The sequence below is a fragment of the Scyliorhinus torazame genome, chromosome 11 (genome assembly GCF_047496885.1).
Source record: "Scyliorhinus torazame isolate Kashiwa2021f chromosome 11, sScyTor2.1, whole genome shotgun sequence".
Classification (NCBI taxonomy): Eukaryota; Metazoa; Chordata; class Chondrichthyes; order Carcharhiniformes; family Scyliorhinidae; genus Scyliorhinus; species Scyliorhinus torazame.
In genome coordinates this window covers 114,578,537-114,602,949 of record NC_092717.1, presented here as the reverse complement: position 1 = coordinate 114,602,949, position 24,413 = coordinate 114,578,537, and the positions used below count along the sequence as shown (strand labels likewise).

Below are 24,413 nucleotides of genomic sequence, written 5' to 3'. Positions count from 1 at the left end.
GTGGCAAAGCTTCAAATTAAGAATGAATGCACAAATCAAAAACATGTGCACAATTTAAGGTTTTATTGCAAAAACAGGTGTACAGCAGTGATGTTGTACAATTAGCAACACATGATGAGAAATGTGGGGAAAGTTCTAACTCAAGTTCTGTCAGATTATTCCATTCAAGGGTTTATTGCCCTGGATCAGCCCAAGCCTGCTGCTCCGCTCCCATTGACTGGTTGGATAAACAGTTCATTTATAGAGCACAAGGTCTTGGTCCCAATTTCCCTTCCCTGCCTCCATGCCCGGAGTATATGTGTAATTTGATCAGTGGTGTGGAATTCAATATAATTCAATATAAAATCAAGTTATATGTTTGTATTTCAATTACTTGCCTTGGTACTTTAATTGGGCTGCTAATAATTATTTAAATGTGTGCTATAAATGTGAAACAATCTCACTTTTACAAAGTAATTGTAAGACAATTCAGAGTAAATGACGATTAGTTTCTAGATGCTATATTCATAATTTGTGTTTTACCACAATAAGAAATCCCATGATTTCAATGGTAAACCCACTAAATATGAACCCAAATTATCCCAGGGCAATCTCATATCGGTGCTGAGCTGCTGATCTCAAATGGGACAGACATTGGGGAATACAGCTGGCCCTCAAGTGACCCTCAGCTAAGGAGGGGAAGGTTAGGTAGATTCTGCCTTCATAACTGTAGTGATCTCAGTGGAAAGCACACATGCATGAATGTTGGAAGAGATTTGGGCTCAGCCATTGTAGCTTCTTTCTGCAAAGTAGAATAACTTCCCATAACTTCTGGATTTTTCTCCCTGATGGGATCACTATGATGGAATAGTATTTCTGATCACCTGACTGTCCCCTTGCCAACCCTGTCAAATTTTCCATGTTTCATTTAAATATTATTGGGTTTATTGACAGGGGCTGTTTAGCACAGGGCTAAATCGCTGGCTTTGAAAGTAGACCAAGGCAGGCCAGCAGCACGGTTCAATTCCCATGCCAGCCTCCCCGAACAGGCGCTGGAATGTGGCGACTAGGGGCTTTTCACAGTAACTTCATTTGAAGCCTACTTGTGACAATAAGCGATTTTCATTTTCATTTTCATTTGGGAGCTCAACACTATGGGATGGGAGTTGCTGTAGGACTTAAGCAGCTTAAAGGTGTAAATTTTTGAGAAAGGAAGATTGAAATATGTCTCAGAGGCTTGTTGCAGGACACAGAGCTCTCAACCTTTCAGACTGATCAGTGCTTTTGGGACAAATAAACCTGGGGAAAGAGGCCCAATTTGGGTTTGAAGGAGAAATCTGATACAGTGGAAGGAGGTACCCAGGGCAGCAAGTACTAACTTCATTATTCCATGTATGTTACACAATGCAACAAGGAATTTAGTAACTTTAACAAATAAGGCAAGACAAATCAGCAACATCTTCCAAAATGTACCGTCTGCCTCTTAGAACCACCTTCCACTTACTGTGTTGAAGAGTTCTCTATTCACATCCCAGACGTATTATAAGATGCTTTACTCACAAAGGTAGAAAGGCAAAAGTGTTGAAAAAAGGGAAGTCAGATGTCAGATGCCATCTGCCCTCAGAGCAACACTAGAGTTTCAGCATGCATCCATCACCAAAAGTTGCTGCCATCTAGCAAGGCCAACCTCAATCCAAAGAAAACCCTCATGAAATTTGTCAGATTAGTACTTGGGTAGTAACCAATCAAAGCACTAGGCTAAGTTTAAAAGGTAATGGGCAGGATTCTCCCTTCTGGGGACTAAGTCGGCGGGAAAACCGGCGCCAACCATTCCGGCGTCAACAGCCTCCGAAAGTGAGGAATTCTCCAAGTTTTCAGGGGGCTAGTGATGCCGGAGTGGTTGTCGACGCTCCAACCAGCGCCGAAGGGCCGTCGCGAGTCCGCGCATACACGGAGTGGCCGGCGAGATCTCGCGCATGCGCGGACCGGCCGGCGTGTTTCTATGCATGCGCAGATCGGCCGCTGTATTTCCGCACATGCGCGGGGGTTCTCTTCTCTGCGCTGGCCCTCAGGGCCTGGCGCGAAGGAAAGAAGGCTCCCACGGAAACAGCCCGCCCGCAGGATCAGTAGGCCCCGATCATGGCCCAGGCCACCGTGGGGCCCCGCCCCCCGAGGTCGGATACCCCCGCAACCCCCCAGGACTGCTCCCGCACACTTACCTGCCAGGTCCCGCCATGTGTGAGGTGAGTAATTCACGCCGGCGGGACTGGCCGAAACTGGACGGCCACTTGGCGCACCGGGGCCCGGAGAATCGCCGGGGGGCCGCTGTCAACGGCCCCCGACCGGCGTGGCGGGAATCCCGCTGGCCCCCGACAAACGGCGCCAGAGAATAGGGCAGCCGGCGTCGGGGTGACAGGGCGGGATTCGCACCTCCCCCCCCGGCGATTCTCTGACGCGGCCGGGGGGAAGGGGGGGGGCGGTCAGAGAATCCCGGCCAATATATCATAACATACCACAAAGGGGAAAAAGGTGGGTTTTGGTTAAAATTATGGTTGCATTAGAGGTGTTTTTGGCAAACTTTTGATGAAGTGATATGAAGGATGTCATGTTAGTCGATGTACACATGGAAATATCTGTAAATGATGGGATCTTTTTTAATAGCTGAGCCTTGATCTTCCACGACAGGGTTAGGGCAGAGGTTGCAGATTGAACAAGTCTATAGCAATGCCTCAGTTTTGTCAGAGCCAACCAGACTATTTGATGAGATTTATTATAGGAGAAAGATAAAGGAATCTCTGCAGAATCTGTACCATCAAGACTGTTGCATCTAAAGAGGTTCTGCAGGTCTGTGGCATTTGGATGACAATTGTCTTCAGAGGGCTCAGATGGAGTGGAGTTACCGTTGCAGATGACTCAAGGAGCAAATCCATTGAATGGGAAAAGTGAGAAACCCTACATTCCAGGTTGGCTGGAATCCCCACAATCTCACAACACCCACGCATGGCACCTCCGCTCCAAACGCCACCACACAGAAAATGACAGCTTGGCACATTGGCAGTGCCAAACTGGCACCCTGGTAGTGCCCATGCCAGCTGACATTGCCACCCAGGCACCTTGGAGGAAGAAAAAGGAAATGTAGTGTTAGCAGGGGACAGAGCTTGGACTAGTGTTCTTGCGAACCGCATAACTAGGGAAATAGAGAGGGTTTTAAACAAAATAGCGGAGACAAGGGATCAAAGGTGAAAAGACACTGGGCGGGATTCTCCGTCGGCTGGTGCCGAAATCGGCAAAGGCGATTGGACGGAGAATCAGTTTTGATGCCAAGCCCGCACATAGAACCGTTTTGAGCACTGAGGCATTCCGCGTGCCAGAACTCCTCAGTATGGCGAACAAAATGGCATCCCGATCTCCAACGCCCCCGATGCGACCCTCGGCTCTCCCCCAAACCCCAATGCACTATGGGCGGGTCCATGGCACACCCCCACAATCTCCTAACACCCACGCATGGCACCTCCGGTCCAATCGCCACCACACAGAAAATGCCAGCTTGGCACACTGGCAATGCCAAACTGACACCCTGGTAGCACCCATGCCAGCTGACATTCCCACCCAGGCATCTTGGCAGTGCCAGGGACACCTCCACGAGTGCCATTCCGTGTTCCCCATTACTGGAAATCAATACTGAACGGCACTCACCCGAAGTCTCTGAGGCGAAGGAGATTGCTCCCATGCCTCGGGTAACTCAGGAATCTGCACATTAAGCTCGTCTCACCTTAATATGCAGATTTACTAAAAAGTGATATTGCCCACAATGGGCGGGATTTACATTGCAGCGTCTCGCGAGATCGCATTAGATCTCGCTCAGTGTTGCAAGCCACGTAGATCCCGAGAGCGGGATCTCCCGACTTCTATTGGCCACGTTGCGTCACGGCTCGCTGCTTTTCAGCCACAGCATGGCCATTCGATCGCACGCTGCATGTTATAAAGATAGCAAAAAGACAAAGCTAATGGCTCTGCATCTGAATGTGCGTAGCATTCATAATAAAGTAAACTAATTGATTGCGCTCATTGAAATAAATAAATATGGTCTGATAGCCGTATGGAGACGTGACTGCAAGATGACAAGGATTGGATCCTGAATATTGACGGATATATGGGGTCGGATTCTCCGATTCTGAGGCTAAGTATCCATGGCGTTTTACGTGGAAAAAAAATCGGCAGCGCCCCCTCACCGATGCTGCAACCGGTGAGGAGCTCCGCACCACGTAAAACGGCATTCCTCCACAAAATAAATGGCCGGAGAATTGCCGGGTCCGTGGCCGCGCATGCGCGCGACGATGACCTGCCATATAACGCCCTCCTTTACACCCTCTCGCAACCCCCTGGCCACCCCCCCACCAGTCCCTCAGCCCTCGCCGAAGCCTCACCAGCCAGCAGCACGGCTCCCACCCGACTGTGGCGGCGTTGGACACTGTCTGTAGCCACCATGCCGAGTTCCTGCACGGCTGGGACCACACGTCCCCCGCGCCACCATGAACGTGGCCCATCGGGGGCTGAGCATCAGAGGCAGGCTTTCAGGTGAAGTCCTGAGGCCGTCCCAATGGCATGCGTCGTGTGCTGTGATGACACCATTTCAGAAGGAGCGGAGCCTGCAAAACCTGCGTAAAACAGGCGCCCCCAATTCCGTCGTAAAAAGGAATTCTCCGCCCGATCGCCAATTACAAAATCGGCGCCGGGAATCAGAGAATCCCGCTTATGGTATTCAAGAAGAACAGGAAGTTAGGTAAAGGTGGACGGATAGCATTGTTGATCAAGGATAGTATTGGTGCAATAGTTGGGATGATCCTGATTCAGAAGATCAGGATGGGGAATCGGTTTGGATGGCAATGAGGAATAGTAGGGGGCAAAAGTCACTAGAGGAGTGGTCTATTAGCCCCTTAACTGTAACCACCATGTAGGACAAAATACACAAGAAGAAATATTGGTCATTTGTGACAAAGGGACGGCAATAATCATGGGTGACTTTAATTGATATATAAACTGAAAAAATCAGATTGGCAGTTGCAGCTTGCATGAGGCGTTCATAGAATGTTTTCTTAGAACAGCATGTTCTGGAACCAACCAAAGAGCAGTTTATATTAGACTTGATATTATGTACTGTGACAGGAGTAATTAATAACCTCAGAGCAAAGGCACATCTCGGCAGCAGCGACCACAATACGATTGAAGTTCACATACAGTTTGAAAGGGAGAAGAGAGGGTCTAAGACTAGTATTTTAAACTTAAATAAGAGCAACTATGTGGGCTTGAAAGCTGAGCTACGTGAAGTGAGCTGGGATACTAGGCTCGGGGATAGATCAATAGAGAAGCAGTGACAGACATTTAAGGCGATATTTCAGAATACTCAAAATAAGTATATTTCTTCTATAATGAAACATTCTGAAGGGTTAATCATACATGGTTAGCTAAAGAAGTTAAGAAAAACATCAAACTTAAGGAAAAAGCATGGATGAGTGGTCAGATGATTGGTCAGAATATAAAGAATGAGAGAGAATGACAAAGGTTTATCAGGAGAAAGAAATTAGAGTACGAGAGGAAGCTAGCTAGAAATGTAGAAACGGATAGCAACAATTTCTATAGTTATACAAACAGGAACAGAATAAGTAAAGTGAATGGGGAGTTAATTTTAGATAATCAGGAAACGGTGGGTGAAATGAACAAAAGTTTGGCTTCTGACTTCATTATAGAGGACACAAGAAACATTCCAGTAATAGCTGTGAATCGGGAGGTGGAGGGGGGGGGAGAGGAACTTGGCGAAGTTACAATCACTAGGGAAGCAGTACTGAGCAAACCAATGGAACTGCGGCTGACCAGTCTCTGGGTCCTGATGGGCTTCCTCGCAGGGTCTTTAAAACAGTGGCTAATGAGATGGTAAATGCATTGGTGTCAATTTTCCAAATTGATTAGATTCTGGAAAGGTTCCATCAGACTGGAAAGTATCAAATATAACCCGTCTGTTCAAGAAGGGAGGGAGCTGAAAGCTTAATGCCAGTTGACAGGTTTGAAGGTCCCAGCACCATATTTAAACACCAGTGCAACACTCACCTCACTCTCTCCAGCCCACCTGTCTTCACCAGATGGAGCAGGACGTCAGCAACCCAGAGGAACTGGCTAGCAGCCTCAAGAAGACATCTGTTCCTCGATTCAACTGTGCCCCCCCCACCCCGAACCCATCAGCTGTGAGGCTTCATGCACCCTTCCAGTGAACGATGTGGTACCCCCTTGTTCGTGACAGTCTTGTCAGGGTTCAGCTCCCCCCGCCCCCCTCGGTCTTCCCTCTGCCTTCCATTGTTTGTTTCTTCACCCACCTCCTTGCCCCTCTGCCTTCCATTGTTTTTAAATATATATTTTTATTCAAGGCTTTTTACAAATATGCACAAATATACCGGAAGACCAAACATCCACTTGAACAAACAACCATAAATCCCCGCCCCCCCAATACCAACACCTACCACAACCCACCTTCCCAATTTTATCCCCTTAGCTCCCCTCCCCCTTGCGGCCCCCTCAATCCTCCATCCTCCTTGAAGGAATCAATGAACCGTTTCCACCTACAGGTGACCCCTCTGCCAACACTCGCAAAGCGAACTTGACCTTCTCCAGCTGCAGGAATTCTGCCAGGTTACTCACCCATACTCCCGCCTTCGGTGGCTCTGTATCCCGCCAACACAATAAAATCCGTCTCCCGGCTATCAGGGAGGCAAAGGCCAGATCATGGACCTCTCCCTCCACCTAGACTGCTGGATCTTCTGACACCTCGAATATCGCCACTTCCAGACTCTGGGCCACCCCCACACCCAGAACCTCGGACATAACATCCGAGAACCCCTGCCTGAACCCCCTCAGTTTTGGACATGCCCAAAACATGTGAACATGATTCACAGGCCCCCCCGCACACCACCCACACTTATCCTCCACCCCCGCAAAGAACCGGCTCATCCTCGCCACTGTCATGTGAGTCCGATGCACCATCTTAAACTGGATGAGGCTCAACCTCGCACACGACGAGGAAGCATTCACCCTGCAAGGCCTCTACCCAGGTCCCAGCCCGCACCTCCCCACTCAGCTCCTCACTTACTTGTGCTTAATCTCCTCTACCAGGGTGAACTCCCTCTCCATCAAATCTTTATAGATATCTGATACCCTCCCCTATACCATCCTCCGACAACAACTTGTCCTGCAACACCGAGGCGGCAGCTCCGGGAAAGACAGCGCCTCGCCTCACAAATCTCTCACCTGCAGGTACCTAAAGCCTTTCCCTTTTGGGCAACTCATAAAATTCCTCCAACTCCTCCAGTCCCGCACATGTGCCCCCTATGAACAAGTCCCTAAAGTACTCCATCCTCACCTGCAGCCACCACCAGAACTTCGCATCCAGCCCTGCCGGCACATACCTATGATTGTCACATATTGGTGCCCACAACAGCATGTTCTCCAGCCCGAAATGCTGCCTGCAGTGGCTCTGCACCCGCAATGCTGAAACCACACCGGGCTCACAGAGTACCTGACCAGCGAGAACGGAAGAGGTGCCAACAACAATGCCCTCAAACACGTCCCCTACACAATGCCACCTCCATCCACCCCCAAACTAGCATCTCCTCCACCACCCGTTTCCTCACCATTGAAATGTTCGCACCCAATAATAATTTATCAGTTTCGGATCTCCAGTTGCGGCTATGCGGAGCTAAGTCGCACATTCGGCGGCTCCCGCAAAAACGGACTTTTGGGCCTTTTCAGGGCCCCCAAGGGCACTTTTTCGACTTTTCCCGGTGTGGGAAGTAGTTAATAATAGCTCCCCTTCAGTATATGGCTTTAACTAGGAGTGGGGCGACAAAAGAGGTGGTGGTGGACCTGAAGAAGGGAGGGAAGAAGGACAAAATGGCGGCGGGCGGAGACCAGGCAGCGTGGAGGCAGTGGGCGGAGGAGCAACAGGAGGGTATCCAGCGCTGCCTCAGAGAGATTAAAACGAACCTGCTAGAACCGATGAAGGCTTCTATTGATAAGCTGCTGGAGACACAGACGGCCCAGGGGGTGGCGATCCGAGAGGCTCGACAAAAGATCTCTGACAATGAGGACGAGATCTTAGGCCTGGCGGTAAAGGTGGAGGCGCACGAGGCGCTCCACAAGAAATGGCAGGAGCGGTTCGAGGAGATGGAGAATCGGTCGAGGCGGAAGAATCTGCGGATTCTGGGCCTCCCGGAGGGGCTGGAGGGGCCGGACGTGGGGGCCTATGTGGTCACCATGTGGAACTCGCTGATGGGAGCGGGGTCCTTCCAAGGACCCCTGGAGCTGGAAGGGGCCCGTAGAGTGTTGGCGAGGAGGCCCAAGGCTAACGGGCCTCCGTGGGCAGTGCTGGTGCGGTTCCATCGGTTCGTCGATCGGGAGTGTGTGCTCAGATGGGCCAAGAAGGAGAGGAGCAGCAGGTGGGAGAACGCGGAGGTTCGGATGTACCAGGACTGGAGTGCGGAGGTGGCGAAGAGGAGGGCCGGGTATAATCGAGCGAAGGCGGTGCTGCACAGGAAGGGGGTGAAGTTTGGCATGTTGCTGCCGGCGCGACTGTGGGTCACCTACAAGGACCGGCACCATTATTTTGAGTCAACGGAGGAGGCGTGGGCCTTTGTTCAGGCCGAGAAGCTGGTCACAGACTGAGGGTCGGGATGGGCGATTGGGGACTGCGGTGGATATGTTATGCCTATTTTTGGTTCGGCGGGGTGGGGGGGGGGGCCTTTGCATTGTTTTGCGTTTCTTTTTCTCTGTGTTTTTCTCTTTCGGGTTGGGGAGGGTGGATGTGGCGGGTTGGGCACTGTTTTGGTTGGTGGCGGGGCCTGGTAGGTGGAGAGCGTGGGCTTTTTTCCCACGCCAAAGGCTGGGGGGGGCGGGGCCGGGGCACGGAAGCGAGGATTGTTTCCCACGCTTAGAACGGAGGGGGGAGGGGGAGAGCCTGTGGATGGGGAGCGGGAGAGGAGGGTGTGCCACACAATGGGAGGAGTCGAAGGGGAGGTGGGAGTGGCGGGGGTCAGCAGGAGTCAGCTGACTTGCGGAAGTGCAATGGGGGGAGTAAACCAGCTAGGATGGGGGGGGGGGGGGGAGTGGGGGGGGGGGGGGGGGGAGTGGGGGGGGGGGAATCGAGTTGCTGCTGCTAAGGTCAAGGAGGAGCTGGAGCGAGTGGGGTGGGTCGAGACGGGGTATGCCGCTGTGGGGAACGGGCCGGGTGTGGGGGGCAGACGCGTGGCTGGCCGAGGAGGGGTCATGGCTAGTCGGCGGGGGACGGGGGCGGGTAGCCCCCTGATCCGGCTGATAACCTGGAATGTAAGGTGACTGAATGGGCCGGTTAAGCGGGCCTGCGTGTTCGCGCACCTGAAGGGGCTCAAGGCAGATGTGGTTATGCTCCAGGAGACATACCTGAAGGTGGCAGACCAGGTAAGACTGAGGAAAGGGTGGGTAGGTCAGGTGTTTCACTCGGGGCTAGATGCCAAAAATCGAGGGGTGGCGATCTTGGTGGGAAAGAAGGTGTCATTCGAGATGTCGAGCATTGTGGCAGATAATGGCGGTAGGTACATAATGGTAAGTGATAAGATGCAGGGAGAGAGGGTGGTACTGGTCAATGTGTATGCTCCGAACTGGGACGATGCGGGTTTTATGCGGCGTATGTTGGGTCAGATCCTAGACTTGGACGTGGGGGGGCCTGATAATGGGGGGGGACTTTAACACGGTGTTGGATCCGGCACTGGATCGCTCCAGGTCTAGGACGGGTAGGAAGCCGGCGGCGGCTAGAGTGTTGAGGGGATTTATGGACCAAATGGGAGGGGTGGACCCTTGGAGATTTGCAAGGCCGGGGGCTAGGGAATTTTCATTCTTCGCACATGTCCATAAGGCTTATTCCCGAATCGACTTTTTCATTTTGAGTAGGGCGCTGATAGCGAGAGTAGAGGATACCGAGTATTCAGCAATGGCCATTTCGGACCACGCCCCGCATTGGGTGGACTTGGAGATGGGGGAGGAGAGGGACCAGCGCCCGCTGTGGCGCTTGGAGGTGGGGCTGTTGGTGGACGAGAAGGTGAGCGAGCGGGTCCGAGGAAGTATAGAGAGGTACTTGGAGACCAACGACAACGGGGAGGTCCGAGTGGGGATGGTATGGGAGGCACTGAAGGCGGTGGTGAGGGAAGAGCTGATCTCCATTAGGGCCCACAAGGAGTGGAGGGAGCGGGGGCAGAGGGAGAGGCTGGTGGGGGAGATGGTGAGGGTAGACAGGAGGTATGTGGAAGAGCCTGAGGAAGGATTGTTGAGGAAGAGGCCCAGCCTCCAGGCCGAATTCGACCTGGTGACCACCAGGAAGGCGGAGGTGCAGTGGAGGAAGGCCCAGGGGGCGGTCTACGAGTATGGGGAAAAGGCAAGCCGGATGCTGGCGCATCAGCTTCGGGAGCGGGACACAGCTAGGGAGATCGGGTGAGTTAAGGACAGGGGAGGGAGCGTGGTGCGGAGTGGGGTGGGCATCAATGGGGTCTTCAGGGACTTCTACGAGGAATTGTACCGATCCGAGCCCCCACGGGAGGAGGGAGGGAAGGGTCGTTTCATGGACCAATTGAGGTTTCCAAAGGTGGAAGAGGGACTGGTGGCGGGACTGGGGGCCCCGATTGGGCTGGAGGAGCTGATCAAAGGGATAGGAAGCATGCAGGCGGGGAAGGCACCGGGGCCGGACGGTTTCCCGGTCGAGTTCTATAAAAAATATGGACCTGTTGGGCCCGCTGTTAGTTAGGACCTTTAATGAGGCGAGGGAGGGGGGGGCTTTAACCCCGACGATGTCCCGGGCACTGATCTCTTTGATCCTGAAGCGGGACAAGGATCCCCTGCAATGTGGGTCTTACAGACCGATTTCCTTGCTGAATGTAGATGCCAAGGTGCTGGCGAAGGTCTTAGCCACGAGGATTGAGGATTGTGTGCCGCAGATCATCCATGAAGACCAGACGGGGTTTGTGAAGGGGAGACAGTTGAACGCGAATGTGCGGAGGCTTTTGAACGTTATCATGATGCCAGCGAGGGAGGGGGAGGCGGAGATAGTGGTGGCGATGGACGCTGAGAAAGCCTTCGATAGGGTAGAGTGGGGGTACCTGTGGCCTGTGGGAGGTGCTGAAGAGGTTTGGGTTTGGGGAGGGGTTTGTCAGGTGGGTTAGGCTGTTGTATGGGGTCCCGATGGCGAGTGTGGCCACAAATAGGAGGAGGTCCGAGTACTTTCGGTTGCACCGAGGGACGAGACAGGGGTGTCCCCTGTCCCCCTGCTCTTCGCACTGGCGATTGAACCCCTGGCTATGGCACTGAGAGAGTTGAGGAACTGGAGGGGGTTGGTGCGGGGTGGGGAGGAGCATAGGGTGTCGCTTTATGCGGACGACCTGCTGCTGTATGTGGCGGACCCGGTGGGGGGAATGCCAGAGGTAATGAGGATCCTTAGGGAATTCGGGGATATTTCGGGGTACAAGCTCAATATGGGGAAGAGCGAGCTGTTCGTAGTTCAGCTAGGGGACCAGGAGAGGGGGATTGGCGAGCTCCCACTAAAAAGGGCGGAGAGGAGTTTCAGATATTTGGGGGTCCAGGTAGCCAGGAGCTGGGGGGCCCTGCATAGGCGTAACTTTACAAGGCTGGTGGAGCAAATGGAGGAGGAGTTCAAGAGGTGGAACGCGTTGCCGCTGTCCTTGGTGGGTAGGGTGCAGTCAATCAAAATGACGGTGCTCCCAAGGCTTTTGTTCCTGTTCCAGTGCCTCCCCGTGTTTATTCCGATGGATTTTTTCAGGCGGGTTAACAGGAGTATAATGGGGTTTGTGTGGCGCGAGGGACTCCGAGGGTGAGAAGGGTGTTCCTGGAGCGGAGTAGAGATAGGGGGGGCTGGTGCTGCCCAACCTCTGTGGGTACTACTGGGCCGCCAATGCGATGATGGTGCGCAAGTGGGTGATGGAGGGGGAGGGGGCTACATGGAAGAGGCTGGAGACGGCGTCCTGTGTGGGTACGAATCTGGGGGCACTGGCAACGGCGCCGCTGCTGCTACCTCCAAGGAGGTATACCACGAGCCCGGTGGTGGTGGCGGCTCTCAAGATTTGTGGGGCAGTGGAGGCGGCATAGGGGGGAAGTTGGGGCCTCAGTGTGGACCCCATTACGGGGGAACCACCGGTTCGCCCCAGGAAGAACAGGTGGAGGGTTTTCGGGGTGGCACAGGGCAGGGATACGAAAGTTGGGGGACCTGTTTGTGGACGGGAAGTTCGCGAGCTTGGGTGAGCTGGAGGAGAAGTACGTGCTCCCCCCCGGGGAACACCTTCAGGTACTTACAGGTAAGGGCGTTTGCCAGACGGCAGGTGGTGGAATTCCCGCGGCTACTGCCACACACAGTACAGGACAGGGAGCTCTCGGTGGGTGGGTGGGAGTGGGGAAGATCTCGGAAACTTACCAGGTGATGCAGGAGGAGGAGGAGGCCTCGGTGGTGGAGTTGAAAGGTAAGTGGGAGGAGGAGTTGGGAGAGGAGATCGAAGAGGGGACGTGGGCAGATGCCCTAGGGAGGGTGAATTCTTCCTCTTCGTGCGCGAGGCTCAGCCTCATACAGTTTAAGGTGCTGCACAGGGCATACATGACCGGGACAAGGATGAGCCGGTTCTTTGGGGGTGAGGACAGGTGTGTTAGGTGCTCAGGGAGCCCAGCAAATCACACCCATATGTTCTGGGCATGCCAGCGCTGGAGGAATTTTGGAAGGGCGTAGCGAGGACGGTGTCGAGGGTGGTAGGATCCAGGGTCAGACCGGGATGGGGGCTCGCAATATTTGGGGTGGCAGAGGAGCCGGGAGTGCAGGAGGCGAAAGAGGCCAGAATTCTGGCCTTTGCGTCCCTGGTAGCCCGGCGAAGGATTCTCCTTCAGTGGAAAGATGCGAGTCCCCCAAGCGTGGAATCCTGGATCAGCGATATGGCAGGGTTCATTAAATTGGAGAGGGTGAAATTCGCCTTGAGAGGGTCGGTACAAGGGTTCTTTAGGCAGTGGCAACCGTTCTTAGACTGTCTGGCAGAACAGTAGACATTGGCAATGGCAGCAGCAGCTCAAGGGGTGGGGGGGGGGGGGGGGGGTTTACTTTATTTTTGTTTATGTTATTTACACTGGAGGGTCTGAGGGGGTGTATACACCTGTTGTGTTAAGTTGGGATGTTAATGTTAATTTATTATTTATGTAATACCCCAGGGTTTGGGGGGTTGCTTTTTTAGATTGTGTTTTGTACTTAACCATGTTGGGTTCTTTTTTCTTTCTCATTTTTTTATTGATATTTTATGAAAACCTTTAATCAAAATTATTTTTTAAAAAATAATAATAATTTATCAGTTTCGGCAACGCCAGCCCCAATCCCCTCATCCCCTTTCCAGGAATACCCACCTCACCCATGGGGTCTTCCCCACCCACAAAACCCTGAAATTATCCCGTCAACCTTCCTGAAAAAGGACTGGGTTGGGGGTGGCGGGGTTAGGGAGGTTCTGGTACATGTACAAGAACCTGAGAAACACTGTCATTTTCACCATCTGTACCCACCCAGCCAGTGACAGCGGCAGCACATCCGATCTCTTGAAATCCACCTTCATTCCCTCTACGAATCATGCCAAGTTCAATTTGTGTAGCTGGGCCCAGCTCCATGCCGCTTGGATTGCCACATACCGAAAACACTCCCCCATCACCCTGAATAGGAACTCCTCTAACCTCCTCTCTTGCCCTCTAGCATTGATTGGGAACACCTCGCTCTTCCCCATGTTCAATTTGTACCCCAAAAACCGGCCAAAATTCCCTCAAAATCTCCATAATCCATCCAATGCTGCTGGGTCCGAGATATATAATTTAAAAATCATCTGCATATAGCGTATACAGCAAGACCCAATGCTCGGCAACCCCCTCCCCCCCACTCAATCCCTTTCCAATCCCTCGATTCCCTAAGTGCCACAGCCAATGGCTCTATCGCCAAGGCGATAAGCAACAGGGGAGCAGACACCCTGTCTCGTCCCACAATGTAACCCAAAGTACCACAAACGCACCCGGTCCTTCCGCATGCTCACCACCGGCGCCCTGCACAACAGCCGAACCCAATCCACAAACCCCTGCCCAAACCCGAACCGTCCCAGCACATCCAGCAAATACGCCAATTCCACCCAATCAAAGGCCTCCTCCGCATCCATTGCCATCACTACGTCTACCTCCTGCCCTTCTGAGGGCACCACAATTACATTAAGCAGCCTGCACACATTTGCTGACAACTGGCTACCCTTTACAAATCCCGTCTGATCCACCCCTATCACCCCTGGCACACAGTCTTCTATTCGTGATGCCAGCACCTTTGCATCAACTTTCAGCAATGATATCGGGCGGTACGACCCACAGTGCTCTGAGTCCTTCTTTTTCTTTAAGATCAGGGAAATGGACGCCTGAGTCAATTTGGGGGGAAGCTCCCCCCCATCCTACGCCTCATTGTACGTCCTCACTAAAAACAGCCCAGCTCCGCACCAAACTTCTTCTAAAACTCTACTGGAAGCTCGTCCGGCCCCAGGCCCCCCCCTGCCTGCGCAGCACCCATGACGTCCATCACCTCTCTCAGCCTAATTGGGTTCCCCAGCCCCTGCACCCTCTCCCCCTCTACCTTAGAGAACTCCAACCCGTCCAAGAACTGTCTCATCCCATCCTCACCGGCTGGAAGCTCTGACTTGTACAGCCTCCTATAGAAGGCCTCAAATGCCCCATTCACCCCCCTCCGGGTACATCGTCACCCTACTCTTATCATTCCTCACGCTCCCAATCCCCTTCGTCGCTGCCTGCTTCCTCAGATGATGTGCCAGTATCCTGTTCACCTTCTCCAGGTACTCATACACTGCTCCTCTTGCCCTCCACAAGTGCCCCACCGGCTTCCCTGTGGGCACTGATCCAAACTCCATCTGGAGCCTCTGCCACTCCTTTAACAACCCCTCCTCCAGTGCCACCGAGTACTTCCGATCTACCATCAGAATCTCCTCTACCAGCCTCACCCTCTTCTCACGTTCCACCGTCTCCCTATGCGATCAGATTGAAATAAATTCCCCCCTAACTACCGCCTTAAATATCTCTCACAGCATGGTGGCTGTGACCTCCCTGTATCGTTCAACTCCACATAGCCCCGAATGGCAGCCCTCACCCGCTCACACATCCAACAGCCCCACATCTAACCGGTAGGCCCAAATGACAGATGCTGCCGGTATACACACCAGCCTAACGACCTCCCTCCCCACCTGAACTCCAGCTCCAGGGTTTCCATCTCATGGCTGGTGAGGATGACCAGATTTGGCACCCCATCACCAGTGACTGCTCTCTCCCAGTTGTGGCTAAGTTTCTCCTGCAACTAAGTGCAGAACTCCATTGAGTACTCAACTTCAGGGGATATGCCTCCCAACCCATGTCACCCCTGAGAGGCAAGAGAACATTCCCACCACTTTGAACCCCTGACCCTTTGACGGACTCATGGCTCTCGACTAATCTCTCCAGCCTTGAGACACACGGGCAGATGTCAGATCTAAGACTCCTTCGGTCGCCGATCCTGAAATCTCGTTCGGCGATTGGCCGGAGAATCCCCGTTTGCGCTGAAATTGGGGGATCTAAGTGTCCTTGTAGATGAATCACATAAAAGTTAGTAGAACCATAGAATTTCTACAGAACAGAAGGAGGCCATTCAGCCCATTGTGTCTGCACTGACCCTCTGAAAGAGCACCCTACCTCGGCCCACTCCCTACCCCGATAACCCCACCTAAAATCCACATCTTTGGCACTAAGGGTCAATTTAGCATGGCCAATCCACTTAACCTGCACATCTTTGGACTGTGGGAGGAAACTGGAGCACCCGGAAGAAACCCACACGGATACTGGGAGAATGTGCAGACTCCACACAGTCACCCAAGGCTGGAATTAAACCTGGGTCCTTGGTGCTGTGAAGCAGCAGTGCTCACCATTGTGCCACCATGCCACCCCTTTCCTACCAGGAAAGTGGATTGTATTGAATGCTGGAGCAGGCTTGAAGGGCCAAATGGTCTACACCGCCTCCTATTTCTTATGTTCTCCTGATCCATCCAAACATTTGTCTTGCTGGACCAAGGAGATTGAAAATAGTTGGATGGCTAGAAATAATCATTCACTTTTGTAATTTGGTGCTGCTGGTCACAATGGACTTTAAAAGCATGAAAGCTTTTTCCATTAATTTAAGTGATAAAAAAAGCACAAATGTCCTTGTGGCCACAATCTAAGACTCCTTGGATAGAAACGAAAAATGCTGGAAATACTCAGCAGGCAATCCAGAATCTGTTGAAATAGAAACAATGGTGGATTTTTAAAACAGGCCAGGATCTAGATCAGAGCCGGGGTTGGGGGAATGCAATTTTCCGGCACTAGCCTCTGTACTGGATCCCCATCACAATCCTTCCTGATCTCATGCCTTTTTGAAAGAGATCAAGTTGAGGCTGGATGAGCTGATTGCCGGCATGCAGTGGTTAATTAAACATTCCCACACTAACTGGAATGCGGTAGGCCACATCCAGGCTAATAAGGTGGGCTCAAGGCAGGAAAAGGCTGTGTGTGGGGGTGGTCACAATGGATCAAGTGAGGGAGCCCCCCCATACCACAACAGTAATGGCCATTGGCCGTCCCTGGAGGGGTTGCTCTTTGGGATCATGACATTCTTTGAAAAATAAAATGAACTTAGCGGTTTATGTCCCTCGCTCTCTGCACCCTCACATTGACGGCTCCCACATCAACAGGTGGGGATGCCGCTCACTGAATGCTGCAGGGCCACCCACTGGCTTTCCAGCATCGGGAACCTGCCACCCATCACCGATTGGATGGAAAGCCCGCTCCCTGCCCTTTAATTGTTTGGAACATTGGAAATTGTGATGGGTGCATTTAAAGCATGTTGTGTGGGATCAGAAGCCAGAACCAGCCCCCATTTCCCATTCCTGCCCCCTGATTAAAAGCTCAGCCCAGAGTTCATGTTTCAGATCTGTGACCTTTCCGTAGACTCCTCGGACTTCAGGCAATCCTGCCACTCTGAAATTGCAGCGCCCGGTCATGCTGGGCAAAATTTCAACTCATTTAAAAGACACACAGGGATAAATCAGGCTCACAGTGTCAGGTTGTCTATAGAAAACATAACAATGCTTTATGTACCTGCGCACAATAGATTGGTTAATGTTGCAGATGCTTTGGCACCATCAATGAGTACCTGCCTCATTTTACATCCTCGCTTGCCCTGAAAATCAAGCAGTATATCTACATCTAATTTCATGGAAGAAATGCATGTTTACTTCTCAGCCATGGAGAATATTAGAATCTGCTACATCTGTCAACTTAAAATCGGCAAACATTAAGTAGGCCCATCTCCATACAGAGCAGGCCTCAAATGGAAACTTGAGAGTTGGCTGCACTAAGATGCAGAGATTGACATCTGAAGATAATGGGCTGTTTAATGCCATTGGCATTCAGGGAGGGCATGAAGTTGGGCAGTGCTCAGTCTCGGTGCATTCATGACCACATCTGTGTTGGAGCAGCACTGACAGCAGAGGGGCGGGAAGAAACAGAGAAGGAAATGAAAGAAACTGGGGTGGCAGATTATGGCTGGTTGAGGAAGGAGGTGGAATGGGGAGGGAGAGTGTCAGCCTGAACTGTAGCTGGCAGACAGCATGGGGCAGAACCATAGAAACGGGATGTTGGAGAATGATAAAATTGTCAGTTTGATCTGGATTACAAGAGGAACAGAGTTCCAGCTGGAATTGAATTGAAGGAGAAGTGTTTCAGCAGGAGCTCGGATAGTTGAAGACTGATACTCCCTGATGGAGTGGGTAAGTTTCTTTAGTTCTTTCACAGGATCTGGGTACCACCGGCTAGACCAACATTTATTTCCCATCCCCAATTGCCCTTGAGAAGGTGGTGTTGAGCTGCCTTCTTGAACCGCTGCAGTCCATATGCTGTAGGTACACCCACAGTGCTGTTAGGGAGGGAGCTCCAGGATTTTTACCCAATGACAGTGAAGGAATGGCGATATATTTCTAAGTCTGTGTGGTGTGAGGTTTCAAGGGGAAGTTACAGTTGATGTTCCCATGCATCTGCCGTCCTCGTCCTTCAAGGTGGTAAAGGTTGTGGATTTGGACAGTGCTGTTAAAGGAAGCTTGCTGAGTTACTGCAGTGCATCTTGTAGATGGTACACATGGCCGCCACAGTATTTTGGTGGTGAAGGGAGTGAATGTTTAAGGTGGTGGGTGGAGTCCAGTCAAGCGGGCTGCTATGTCCTGGATGGTGTCAAGCTTCTTGAATGTTGTTGGAGCTGCATTCATCCAGGCAAATGACGAATATTCCATTACACGCCTGACTAGTGCCTTTTAGATTATGGACAGGCTTTTGGGTGTGAGTTACTAGCTGCAAGATTTGCAGCCCAGGACCTGCTTGTCATCACAGTATTTATGTGGCTAGTACACTTCAGTTTCTGGTCAGTTGTAACCCCCAGTATGTTGATAGTGGGAGTTAGCAACGTTAATGCCTTTGAATGTGAGGTACCCTCAATAATGACACTTAGAGATTAAACTGTAAAGAAGGCTTTATTAGACTAATAACTATGCTAGAGCTAGAGACGAGAGCTGACTGTTACAGACCATGAGGCAGCCCTTATGTATGGCTCCCAGATGGGCGGAGCCAGAGGCGGAGTCCCTAGGGTTACAAGCCCGGTCTTAAAGGGGACATCACCTTACATGATGATAAGGCAGTAACCGTTCATCACAGAATGTCAAGGGGAAATGGTTGTATTCTCTCTTGTTTGAGGTGATCATTGCCTGGCATTTGTGCAGCGTGAATGTAACTTGCCATGTATCAGCCCAAGCCTGAATGTTATCCAGGTCTTACTGCATATGGACACGGACTGCTTCAACTTCTGAGGAGCCACAAATAGTGCTGACCATTATGCAATCATAAGTGAACAGCCCCATTTGTGACCTTATGATGGAGGGAAAGTCATTGATGAAGCAGCTGAAGATGGTTGAATGTAGGAAACTACCCAGAGGAACTCCTGCAACAATGTCCTGGAACTGAGGGGAGGGGGGGCGGGGGGGGGGGGAACGGTGGCACAGTGGTTAGCATGGCCGCCTCACAGTGCCAGAGACCCGGGTCCGATTCCAGCCTTGGGCAACTGTCTGTGTGGAGTTTGCACGTTCTCCCTGTGTCTGCGTGGGTTTCCTACGGCTGCTCCAGTTTCCTTCCACAGTCTATAGATATGCAGGTTATGTGGATTGGCCATGATCAATGCTGGATTTACGAGGATGGGGCCTAGCTAGTGTGTTCTTTCAGAGGATCGGTGCAGACTCGATGGGCCAAATGGCCTCCTTTTGCACTGCAAAGATTCTATAGATGATGGATCGCCAACAACCACAACCATCTTCCTCTGTGCTCGGTATGACTCCAACTATTGGAGTGTTTTTCCCCTGATTCCCATTAACTTCAGTTTTGTTATGATTCCATGATGCCACACTCACTCAACTGCTACTTTGAAGTCAAGGGCAGTCACTCTGACCTCACCTCTTGAGTTCAGCTGTTTGAACCAAAGCTGTAATGAGGTCAGGAGCTGAGTGACCTTGGCAGAAACCAAACTGAGCGTCACTGGCACTGAGTAAGTTGACTTGATAACATTGTCGACGGCCCCTTCCAACAAATACTTTGCTGGTGATCAAGGGTAGACTGATGGGGCAGTAATTGGCCGGGTTAGATTTGTCCTGCACTTTGTGCGCAGGTCATATCTGAGCAACTTTCCCCATTGCCAGTAGATGCCAGTGTTGTAGCTGTATTGGAACAGCTTGACTCGGAGTGCAGCAAGTTCTGGAGAACAAGTCTTCAGTGCTATTGCCAGAATGTTGTTAGGGCCCACAACCTTAGCAGTATCCAATTGCCTTCAGCCATTTAATTATATAATTTCTCCGTCTCCACCCAACTACCCCCTATCAGATATGACTAACCCCGCCCCCTGATGGTCCGACTTCCTAAACCATATTACCCCACCGCAACCAGACCTGACAAACCCTTGAAAAGACCCGACTACACCCCTCAACCACCTAACAATCCGTCAGCCACCCAACTAGACCCCAACCAGACCCAATTTACCACCTCGTCCTGACTGTGGCATTATCCAACTAACCTACCATAATCATCTACCCACCACAACCACCTTCCACCCTCACCTACTACCCACCTCCCCACATCAGCTATGACCCACCTCACCCACCATCCACATACCCATTTCACCCCTACCCCTCGCCCACCTACTACCCACTTCTTCAACTACTGTCCACCTCACCCACCTACCCATATCACCTACTACTTACCTCACCCCCTCACACGCCTGTCTACCTCACCCCCTACCCACTTCATTTATCTACCCACCTCACCTACTTCAACCACTCACCTATTATCCACCTCACCCATTTATCTATCTCACCCACCTCATCCACTCATTTCCTCACCCACCTGGACAACCGTAATAACCTCTGAGCATTGAATCACAGAAAACTGGCGACACAGTAACTGATTTCACATCATACTCATTTTATTTGCATTTGTTCAGCTGAAGTTATTCCCATTAACAAGTGCTAATAATAGAACTAAAAAATAAATATTAATGTAACACGATAGACCTTTTACTCCTAATTCTTTAAAAAATATATTTTCTTAAGGATCAATTTGATAAATAAATGGTAATCAATTAATTGTATCCCAGATTATTTTTATTTAAACAATTAGGTGTATGAATTCTATTCCAGCAATGACACAGTGGTACTTAACCTTGATATGTTCATGTCTTACGATGGATGTCATTTTTGCTCACTGACAATTTACAGATTTAGTTAATAAAAGACAACTCATGATTTGATTTATAAACATAAGGTTCAAATATTTTCCAAAATGTCTTCTTGGTAAAATGGGACTAAACAAGAAGCACTTACCACTAATGTTCCCTTCAAAATAATGTAATGGTTGATAATCCATTATTATAAATTAAATATTAATTCTTATTTACAATTCATGACAACACACAGATAAAAGAACATTGTCCTTTTTCTATTTTGTTCTCCATATCCTTATAAAGGCCGTGGCCGAGGTGAGTGAACCTCATGATTCTCTGAAGACGGAAGCTCAGTCGCCATCAACAGCAACCGCAACAGCTGCAGAAGCACCGCCTTCCTCAGCTTGTCCCAAAGCTCATGGATTGGACAAGATCAACCTCAATTTGAACCTAATGAGCAACATTTCAGGCAATAGTAACAGTCAGGTCGGAGAAGCAGTTTCCGTTGATAAAGATGTAAAGAAACCAGCAGCTGACTACAGTTCCACTGCTTTGGAAGTGGATGGTAACGAAGCTGGTTCAGCTGCACCTTTGTCGCAGGTCAGTGGAGATGTAAATATTTACATAAGAATTCTGCACTTAAGGTAGACCAGCCTGCCTGTAATATCATGCACCTCATTGGCATGCTCAATCATGCATCTAAATGAGTTTTGTGCATGGTGACGGTAGGCTGCATTTTCTGCTTGTTACTAATTAGAAATTTATCGGCAGTTGGATATGTTTCCTCATGGCTCAAAGGATAACTGCAACACATGGTGTGGAGCTGAGCCAAGCAAATTAACAAGGCCACGCATTTATTTCATGGCTTGTGCCAAATTAGTTGATTTAACCTAGAACGACAGCACTGGGGAGGGCAAAAGTCAAGTGGTCTGCTTTTGACAAATCTTGAATTTTAATAATACATTTTGCAATCTACAGTAATGCTTTGAATGAAGAGAGAGAGAGCAATCTAGCCAGGTTTGCTGATAATATCAAGCTAGGTGGAAAGATAAGCTGTGGGGAGGATACAGAGAGATTGTGAAGAGATATTAACAGGTTAGGTAAGTGGAATATAATGTAGGGAAGTGTGAAGTTATTCACTTTGGTTGTATGAATACAAAAGCAGAATATTTTTTAAAAGGTGGGAAATTTGTATGTGCGGATGTTCAAAGAGACTTGGGTGCACGGATACAAGGAACGCAGCACATTGCTTGCAGGTGCAGCAAGCAATGATGAAGCCAAATGACATGTTGACCTTTATTTCAAGGGAATCGGAATACAATAATAGAGGGCTTGCTACAGTTGTACAAGGTGAGACCACATCTGGAATACTGTGTGCAGTTTTGGTCTTCACATTCAAGAAAATATATGCTTGCATTGGAGACAGCAGTGAAAATTCACTAAGTTTGCCCCTGGGAGGGAGTTGTCCTATGATGAGAAGTTAAGTAAATTTGGCTCATGTTCTCTGGAGTTTAGAAGAATCAGAGTCAATCTCATTGCAACCTAGAAAATTCTGAGGGGGCTTGATAGGGTAGACACAGAGGTTGTTTCCATTGGTCAGGGAGTCTAAAACTCAGAATACATTCTCAGGATAAGGGGCCAATCATTTAAAATTGAGATGAGGAAAAATGTCTTCACTCAAAGAGTTGTGAATCTTCGGAATTCTCTATCCCATAGGGTTGTGGGTGTCCATCATTGAATACAGTTACGGCTGACTAAGACAGATTTTTGGTCTCAGGGAATTAAGCGATTTGGGGATTAGGCAGGACAATAGATCTGAAGCCCAAGTTTGGCCATGATCGTATTGAATTGTAGAGCAGGCTCGATGGGCCATGTGGTCTATCCTGTTTCTATATCTTATGTCCTTATAACTATCTACTGGTTCCAGTTGAAAGGTCCACGTAGACATTTCTTGTGCGAGTGTAAGATCAGTTTGGGTTGTGATGACCCGCATGGTTAAATAGGCTACTAACAAATTATAGGAACAGGAGTGAGCCATTCAGCCCATCTAGCTTGCTCCATCATTCAATACGATCATGGCTGATTGGACACTGCAATGCCTTTTACCCACACTACACCCATAACCCTTTACGATACTGGTAATCAGGTGGGGTGACATTCTCCTACCCCCCCCGCCGGGTCGGAGAATCGCCGGGGGCTGGCGTGAATCCCGCCCCCGCTGGATGCTGAATTCTCCGGCACCGGAGATTCGGCGGGGGCGGGAATCGCGCCGCGTTGGTTGGCGGGCCCCCCCGCTCGATTCTCCGGCCTGGATGGGCCGAAGTCCCGCCGATAAATTGCCTGTCCCGCCGGCGTAAATTAAATCACCTACCTTACCGGCGGGACAAGGCGGCGTGGGCGGGCTCCGGGGTCCTGGGGGGGGCGCGGGGCGATCTGGCCCCGGGGGCTGCCCCCACGGTGGCCTGGCCCGCGATCGGGGCCCACCGATCCGCGGGCGGGCCTGTGCCATGGGGGCACTCTTTCCCTTCCGCCTCCGCCACGGTCTCCACCATGGCGGAGGCGGAAGAGACTCCCTCCACTGCGCATGCGTGGGAAACTGTCGGTGGCCGCTGACGCTCCCGCGCATGCGCCGCCCGGAGATGTCATTTCCGCGCCAGCTGGCGGGGCACCAAAGGCCGTTTCCGCCAGCTGGTGGGGCGGAAATTCCTCCGGCGTCGGCCTAGCCCCTCAATGCTGGGACTCGGCCCCCAAAGATGCGGAGCATTCCGCACCTTTGGGGTGGCGCGATGCCCGTCTGATTGGTGCCATTTTGGGCGCCAGTCGGCGGCCATCGTGCCGTTTCGGGAGAATTTCGCCCCACTCTACCTTAAGTCTAGTTTTTCTAATTGTCAATCAGAAGTAAATGAGTTGACATTGATGTTTAAATAGTGTTGATCAGAAAGTCTGGACTTGCATTCTTTGCTCACAAAGGGTAAAAGAACACGTGGGCCAGGATGTGGAGGGCTGCAGGTGTCCATTAATCTTCATGAATCACTGCCTTTAGGCATACTAAACAGTAGGGGAGGATGGGGAAACTCAAAGTTACTCTTCCCTTGTTGACACTCTTGAGGATATCGACCTAAACAGATCAATAAAGAGAAAAAATATCCTGCCCTTGAATGAACAATTGCAGTCTACTACTTTGTGCTATCGTCACTTACTTATGCAAAATGCTTCACTAAGGATAACAGTTTTTGCATTATTTCATACAATTGCCTTCTCACCACTCTGAACAGTTGTGCATTAACTGAAGTATTTAAAGGATAAGTTATGAACAATAGTGCAGACCCAGTGTATCTTATTTTCTCACAGGGTCTAGCGCTCTTCATTTCAGTTTTGGGTTTGATGATCGTACTTCGCCATCTTTGGAATCTGATTCAGTACATGATTTTTTCTTTACTGGGTAGGAGGAATATTTTTCAAATATGGTATCTTAAAGACACAAAGTAGTTTCTCGTACTCTCAGCTGCATTGTGAAGAATTGTGCCCAGTATAT

General features: G+C 50.7%; 1 protein-coding gene across 2 annotated transcripts in view; it reads left to right on the top strand.

Moving 5' to 3' along the window:
• trim55a (tripartite motif containing 55a) overlaps positions 1-24,413 on the top strand; it is a 194,574-nt gene that overhangs the window by 158,120 nt on the left and 12,041 nt on the right. Inside the window, exons 9-10 of one of the 2 annotated variants that reach the window (XM_072467652.1) lie at positions 21,182-21,478; positions 24,230-24,320. In XM_072467652.1, the coding sequence (XP_072323753.1) occupies positions 21,182-21,478; positions 24,230-24,320 (388 nt within the window). The remainder of the gene's footprint in view (positions 1-21,181; positions 21,479-24,229; positions 24,321-24,413) is intronic. The other variant, XM_072467651.1, reaches the window with a different exon arrangement.